General features: G+C 52.7%; 1 protein-coding gene across 4 annotated transcripts in view; it reads right to left on the bottom strand.

Annotated features, from left to right (window-relative positions):
* ADD2 (adducin 2) overlaps positions 1-7,999 on the bottom strand; it is a 113,843-nt gene that overhangs the window by 8,321 nt on the left and 97,523 nt on the right. For all 4 annotated transcript variants that reach the window (XM_081255060.1, XM_081255059.1, XM_081255062.1 and 1 more), the window contains exons 14-15: positions 6,453-6,600; positions 4,766-4,891 (exon numbers count right to left, since the gene is read on the bottom strand). In XM_081255060.1, the coding sequence (XP_081111186.1) occupies positions 4,766-4,891; positions 6,453-6,600 (274 nt within the window). The remainder of the gene's footprint in view (positions 1-4,765; positions 4,892-6,452; positions 6,601-7,999) is intronic.

Genomic DNA, 7,999 nt, shown 5'->3' with positions numbered 1-7,999 from the left:
GGAGGTACTCAAAAAATGGTTGTGGAATCCATGAATGGTTGAATGCATAAGCAAACAAATGAACGTGTGAATGGTTTTATTCTAACCAAGCCAACACCGTACCTCATCTTCTTTCTTGTCTGTCCCAGTCTGAGCCTTCTACGCTGAACTGGACCCAACCTTGTAAACAAACAGCAGCCCTGAATGCTGGCCTTTGTCTCCTGTACCTATTCCCCTGTTCCCACTCTTGGCCTCCTGGGCTCTTGTACCTCCAATGGTCCCTCACTTGGATGACCCGTGAGGACGTGTTTCTCAAGTCACACCCTCTCAGATGATTTTGTCACCTGCCTTCTAGCTCCACGAACACAACTATGGATCAGAGGACCCCACATTCTGTCCAGGTGCCATTTCCTGCCCTGTGGTGATAGGCATCCTCGCCCCAGCAGTGGCCTTCACCCACACCCACCCGTTCAGCTGCATCTGCAACAGCAACCCCTGCTGGCTTGCTCTAGGAGAGCACACCAGGATTCTTCTCCCCAGCCAGAAAACAAGTCCACACCGGGCATGCCACCAGCATCTCACAGAGCCCCCGCACCATGAATCGTCTGGGGAGTACCAGCAAACAGAATGTGGGGCTGGGAGGTACCATGGGCCTTGGAGGAGTCGGGTTCCAGATCGAGGTCACCACTCCCTCAGGTGGTGGGGACAGAGACCCCTGGAGGGTGCAGTTGGCCAAGAGAAGGGGCAGCAGTCAAGGCTCTAGAAATAAATACTTATTGGGCCCCAGTAAGGAAAGTATCAAGGACCAGCTCTGAGAGCCCAGATCTCTCCTTTGTTAACAGCCCACGACAGTTAAGGTCAGAACTACCTGGGTCTTCAGCTATTTGAAGGGCTCCAGGAGCTGCGGCAGATGGGAACTCACCTTCTAGCATCTCCTAAGACGAACCACTGGCTTTCTCTCCTAGATGGGGCACTTCGAGCTCTGGGAGTAGGAGACAGGTGTAGGGTGGGTGGAAAGGGGTAGAGGCTGGGAAATCGGGGGATCTATCCAAGGATGGTGGCCAGGAAGCAGAGGGGAATAGGGAGAGTGGATTTGGAACAAGACTGGACTTGGCAGCCTGGGTCCATAGCCACACCCTTGTGTCTTGGGAAGAGCTGAAAGGCTTGAAGAGGCTGGAAGAGGAAGGGAGGTGCTTTGGTAGGGAGATGCCGAGCTTGTTTGGGTACCTACCGCTGAGGCTGGATTTCTCACTATCCCTCAGCATCCAAACACTTGTCTCTCAGTCCTCCGATGTCCCCTTCCAGAAATGCCCACTCCCTGGACAGCCCACTCTACTCTTATCTGCCAGTCCAAGCATATATCTCCCCAACGTCTGGTTCCAGCCTCCCTTGACATTTGACAATGATTTTGCCCTTCTCTAAACCTACCACCAACATATGAATTTTACACTTGAGTGTGGTCCCCTCCCACACTGAATCTGGGCTGGCCCTGTGGCTTGGAGAAACCAGCAGAAGGCAGAGGAAGTGTCACTGAGCCAGCCTCAGGCTGAAGAATTAAGAAGGCCCAGTAGCTTCTGCTTCTATAGTTTGGGGAGCCTTGAGGCACCATGTGTAAAGTCCAACTACCTTGATGGAAACACAGATGGAGAGGCCACATGGAGAGGACCTACAGTTATATGGAGAGACAGACAGACAGAGAAAGAGGCCCAGCCATTCCACTGTCCCAGCTGAGCCCAGCCTTCCAGCTGCCCCTGACAAGGCACCTGACATGTGAGTGCCCCATGTTGGAAGTTCTAGCTTAGTCAGGCAACCAGATGACTGCAGCCCCAGCTGACATCCGTGCAGCAGAAGAACCACCCGCTGAGCCTAGTCAACCCACAGAAGAACTAATTTCCATAAACCAGTTCTCATTAGGCACTATGATTTAATAGTTATCTACTGCTGCGTAACAAACCACACCAGAACTTAGTGGCTTAAAATAGCAAGCAGCGTAGTCTCTCTCACGATCCTGAGAACGCAGTACATAATGAGAACTCATTTATGAAAGCACATTACAAGGTCCTTTTATATTTATGAGCTCATTTTAACCTGATAACAATGCTGTAAGTTAAGAAAGGCAAGGATTCATGTTAGTCCCCCATCCTGCAGTGTTTTTATGCAACGCTAAATTAGTAAGTGACAGAGCTGGCCTTCTGAGGCTGAATGCAGGGCTATTTCTTTGCAGGCATAGCCAGTGCTCCTGAGGGGCCCCTGGGGGGATTGAGTCAGCAGGGGCAGGGACAGTCAGGAGCCAGTCAACAGAGAAGGTGATGACAGAGGTGGCCAGATGTGAGGGAAGAGGACTGGAAGGACTCCTTCAGAGAGGCTGAGGGGGTAGGAGTCAGGGAGACAGATGAGGAGTAACATTGAGGTGAATTAGCACAAGAGGATTTGAGAGCATGGGGACCAATGGTGAAAAAGTCATTCCTGATCTGATGGGTGAGCTACATGTGAAAGTGCAGATGCTACTCGGGGGGTCAGCCCTGTTGTCCTGAGGAGCTGGGTAAGCCAATGGGCAGCCTGGCCAAGGCAACCCAGCCCCACTTCACACCGGTCACCCCAGACAGCTCCAACTGGTGCCTGTTCACGCGGGGAAGGCACCAAGGAGGTCCACGCTCCCCAGCTCTGCCTGTGTTACAGGAAGACTCTTTTCTAACAACTCAACTAGAGTGTGCCTCTCCATGGAGCATAGATTTGGGCCAGAGAGAAGCAGGAATCCTGCTGCAGTGGGAATAACATCAGGCAGTGGGAAAGCAGTGATCCCACCCCTCACACCCATCTCCTCCCCACTTCTGTCCCACCAAGTAGCAGAGGTCACTCCAAGGGGCTCCCAAGAGCCGAAATGGAATTGCCACCCCTTGTCCCACTCCTGCCACCAGCCTCCTCTCCAGTGGGCTCGCCTTCCTGCATTTGGTGCAGGGATGCTGCAGACGGCAGTCAGGCCGGGTGCTCTCTGCATCCAGATAAGGCAGTTGGTCCCCAAGGTCATTCAGGCTCTGGCCCCCAGCCCTAGAAGAGGTCATGGGCTCCTTAGAGGGGCCCATGCACTAGGAAGGGGGGGTGCAGATGTGCACCCGAGGGCCACAAGCCCTCCACCAAAGGGGGCATCCAGCAGCTGGCCCAAGGCCCATTCACTGTGGGTGGCATGTGCCATGCAAGTACGGGAGTGTGTTAGTGCACGGCTATGACCTATGTGTGTCTATCCTAGAGGGATGCCTAAACCACGCACAGCACATGTGGAATTGGTCATGACGTTTATGGTCAGGAAACCTCCCGAAGGCAGGGTTGTGAGCAGCAAAAGAAAAAACTGAGGAGCAACATATTACCTTTGTAAACGTCCTCCCTCCCCCATTGCACGTATTGGAGTGAGTTAGTAAACAGCCTGTCTATACTTACTACAGAGACAAGTATTCAGAATTGGAGGAAACTCCTTTGATGAAGGCACCAACGGGAAGAGAAAGGAAGACGTTGTGGAGGCAGGTTGACAACACCACGGTGAGACACAATGAACACAGGCATGGGACATCCACTTGGGGCTCTGGCCTCAAGCAGATGGGCTTCCTCTGCCAACGCTGGGCCTGTGCTCAAGGCAGCAGTTCACTTATGGAGGGAGCTCAGAGTTGGGGGGTCGAGCTGCATCCACACGTGTGGCCATTCTACCCAGGAGGGGGAAGGTTCTATCAGGACACCCAGCTGCTACTGTCTGCCTGGGGTTCAGCCCTCCCTGGTGAGGGCTCACAGTTGGGGTGGCGTGCCCCAGGGGAGGAGCGTTCATGCCCCGGAGCGATTCCAGGAGCTCATTAAAGACACTTGCATGATCTAGGAGGTTTGGACTATCATATTATTCTCCATCATATGTATATTATTAATCATAACCATAATTAGATCTTATATTTACATCAGGCTTTTACTCTTTCCAAGTATGTCCTCACCTACACCTTCCCTTATATATATTAGAACCTTAAAAGGGGAAAATATTAGTAGCCCCATCTGACAGACAAGGAAACTGAGGCACGGAGATTATCTGATTTTCTAAAATTAACAGTTGAGTTGGGCCTAGAACTCAGTTCTCTAAACTAGTATCTAATAAAGTGGTTTTCAACCTGGGCTACACATTAGATTCACCTGGAGAGATCTTACCACTCCAGGCTGCACTCCCCCATGCCCACTCCTAGACCACTGAACTCAGAAACCGCTGGAGTGGGACCCCGGCAGGCGTCAGGGATTGTAAAACTCCCCAGGTGATCCCGATGTGCAGCCAAGGTTGAGAATGACACCATCAGCCTCACCAGGGGGCTTGCCAGAAATGCAGGGTCTCAGGTCCCACCCCAGACCTACTGTATCTTCATTTTAACATTTTAATCTTCATTTTAACCAGATCCCTAGGTGATCCCTGTGCACATTAAAGTCTGAGCACTGGGCTGGTGCATCTAGAAAGGTCCATCAGCCAACCTGGCCTGAGTGAGAGATGAGAAGGCTGTGGGTCAATCATTAACTTACTCAGCATTGCTTAGACTCGGCTTAACCCGTAAGGTGTATTGTCACACCTTGTGAACGGAACAAGCTTAAAGTTGGTAACCCCCGTTTCAGGTTCTCTAGAAACAGCAGAGGGGAGAGTCTCCCGTAGGAGGGCAGCACCTGTTGAAAGACAGGTGCCCTGCAGTGCATACCTGCCCACCCTCTATGCAGACCCCCTTCTCGGCCTGCGGAGGCACCTCCTCCCTCCCAGATGCTCAGCTCGACTCACCGTCCACAGACTTGGAGGGAGAGCCCACGGGGCTCTTCGTCTCTGACTTGGCTGGGCTCTGAGCTGGAGAAGCAGGTGCAGACTTTACAGGTGAGCCAGGCTCCTCAGGGGCTGGTTCTTTCTCTCCTGAAAATACAGAAAGCCAGCTCAGGATAGAGGTCAAGGAGAGGAGAGGTGGGCAGACCGAGAGTGCTTTCAAACAACTGCTTTCTTCGGCTTGGTCCTCATTTCTCCTGGCTGGAGTCAGCTGCTTCCTCTAACTTTTAAAAACAATTTCTGCTACATCCTAGGGGAGGTAAATGGGAGGTGTCGGGAGGAGTTGGAGTCCTGTTCCGTTTCCTCCATCACAGGACATCTTTGGATGGACTATGTTACCCCTGATGTGGACGGCAAGACTTCAGGGGAACTCCCGCCCACGATTTGTTTGCATGTAGCTTATTGATTATTTATCTAATTTACATGTCCGGTCCAAACAATCTCTAGAGACAAACAGCATCATATTTTTCAGCACCGAGAACTCCAAGCAAGCTGACTCCAAGAAAGCCAGCGAGGATTCTTCTAGTGCCTTTGCTCCTAGGAAGATGGCTGACTCTGGGTGGGGACGGGGGCTGTGGAAGAGGGCCCTGCCCTGAAGGAATGAAAGCCTTGCCTGGTGGACAAAACCAAGAGCTGAATTCTGTGTCTCAGAGCCCAAGTGCGCTTGAAGCAAAGAGAAGGGACAGCTCCATGTGGGGGACAGAGAGGGCTTCCTGGCTGGAGGGGGTTTGCCACAGAGGCCGAAGTGTAGATAATACTGAATCAGGCTAGCCAAGAGGAGAAACTCTGTTGGGAAGGGACAAAGGCATGAGCAAGCTATCAAGAGTATGACTACTTAGGAGTCGGCGTGGAGAGATGGGCTTGACTGAGATTCTGACATAAAGGACTCAGTTCTGATTGCCAGGCTACGCGGTTCATACCACATCTGATAGATCATCAGTAATTTTGATCACTATTATAATGAACATATTATTACAGCTAACATTTGTCTGGTGTCTACTGACCTAGGCCACATTCATAGGCACTGTCCTAAGCCCTCCTCACGGATTAACTCCTTATTCCCAGGTGAGAGGGTCAATGGGGTCATGGCTGCAGCACTGTGTAACTGTCAGGCACGAGCCATGAGGGGCATTGTTGTGATGAACAAACTCATGCTGATAAGAATATTATTTCTTGGGCTTCCCTGGTGGCGCAGTGGTTGAGAGTCCGCCTGCCGATGCAGGGGACACGGGTTCGTGCCCCGGTCCGGGAGGATCCCACATGCCGCGGAGCGGCTGGGCCCGTGAGCCATGGCCGCTGAGCCTGCGCGTCCGGAGCCTGTGCTCCGCGACGGGAGAGGCCACGACAGTGAGAGGCCCGCGAACCGCAAAAAAAAAAAAAAAAAAAAAAAAGAATATTACTTGCTGATGGAGCAGGAAGGTCAAAGTGAGGACATGACAGAGAAGAGACAGAGAGAAGCAAATGAAGATTGAAAAGGAAAGCGAGACAAGGCTGGATTGAGCCCTGGGGGCCCTGGCAGGCAGCAAGGACGGGGGTCCAGGGCTGCTGGCGGAAGTGAGGGCCGTGGTTTGCTCTGCTGCCTCTCGGGGTGCCCCGAGCTCTCCCCTCCGCCTGGGAGGTCCTGAAGCACCGGCATCCCGGGGTTATTTACCATCGAGTTCTAGCTTCTTCCTCTCCACCTCTTTCTTGTACTCTTCCAGCTCCTGATCCGTGAGTTGGCTAAAGGGGTTGGGCGCTATCTCCTCGGCCTCGTCTTTGGTATCCTCCTGGCCCCGGGACATCAGCTGGCTCTCTGTGGACTGAAAGTTAACCACAGAGCGTGTCGCTCTCTGAACGCCACAGTCGGGGCCCAGGCCCGAGCTTCCTTTCACACTCATGGGGCTGCCAGTGGTCTTGCTAGCGACAGCGTGGCATGCAGCTCCATGGCAACAGCTCGGGGCCTCGGGGTAGGGGTTGTTCACTCCGTCCCACGGCTACACCTCACCCCCAGACCCGGCTTCTTTGTAACTGCCTGGATGAACGCAGGGGGTCCTCCCTCTGCCCCAGAAAGAAAATCAAAGAATGCTCCCAAGCAGAAGGAAGACACACCTTTATTGCGATCTCTCCTGTGCACGCTTGCAAGCCGTCACTGTGCAAATACAGCTGGCGGCCCATAGTCAGTCAGCCAAAACCCAGCATGCAAAGCGTTGGCTCAACCAGTGTTATGCCAGCCGCTCCCCACCATGCACCCCACCATCCCGCATCAGCAGCACAAGCCACAGCACCCAGCAGTAAGTCATATGCAAAACACACAGTGGCTTTGGCGTTCTCAGTCCAAACTGTTAGTCCTGTTTTGCACACAGTCATAAATAACAAGGGGGCCAAGGTCCTAAACCCTGGATCTTCAACCCGCCTGTACTGCAGGTCCCTGAAGGGACATTGGCAAAATCACTGTGTTTCACCCCCTCTGGGGAGCCCCTGGCTCTGGGGAGCTCACCAGCTGGGCCTTGTGTAAGCTTCGGGAATCCTTTGATCCCTTTAGCTCGGGTCAGCTCAGACTCCATAGTCCTTTATCCTAACTCAGCATCCTCATCTCGGCCTTTGGGAATTCAGTGCTCTGGAGCCAAGGAGCCAAAGAAAGTGAGGGGGGGACGTAAGCCTGGGCGGCTGGCCCACACCACACACTCCAGGCCATCTGTCTCTGGCTCATCAAGTCTTCTGATGATGGGCCCATGGGCTCCTTCCAAAAGAAGGCAGCCCTGGGCCTATCTTAAGGAATCACGGGGTTCAAAAGAGTCCAAGACCAGGATCCCACGAAAAGGGACTCCAAGGAGAGCACTCGGTATAAATGGCAGAGTTTTAAACAATTCTGATCATAGTATTGAACTCCCACCTCCCCCCATTATCGTGGGGGTATTTCTATCCTTGACCCTGTAGCATAATTGATGTTCCTTGTCTTGGCTCAGCTGAGGTGGGGTGGAGGTGATGACATAACCTTCACACTTCCTCTGCCAAGGGGCACCCACCTGGTGGGTTACAACCTGATCTGCAATCATGACATCACCTCAGTTTGCTCTGCAGAGAGGAATGGTCCCTGTATCCCCTGCCCCTGCCCTTACTGCTAAGGAAGATGCCATTGCTACTTTGCAATGAGCAGCAATGATTTCCAACACAAGCGAGAAGTCTGACGTTCACCCCTTTTGCTAAGCACTAAACAAA

Source organism: Mesoplodon bidens (assembly GCF_964165515.1).
Source record: "Mesoplodon bidens genome assembly, chromosome: 14".
Lineage (NCBI taxonomy): Eukaryota > Metazoa > Chordata > Mammalia > Artiodactyla > Ziphiidae > Mesoplodon > Mesoplodon bidens.
Note: the sequence above shows the minus strand (reverse complement) of the source record. Positions and strands in the feature narration are given on the sequence as shown.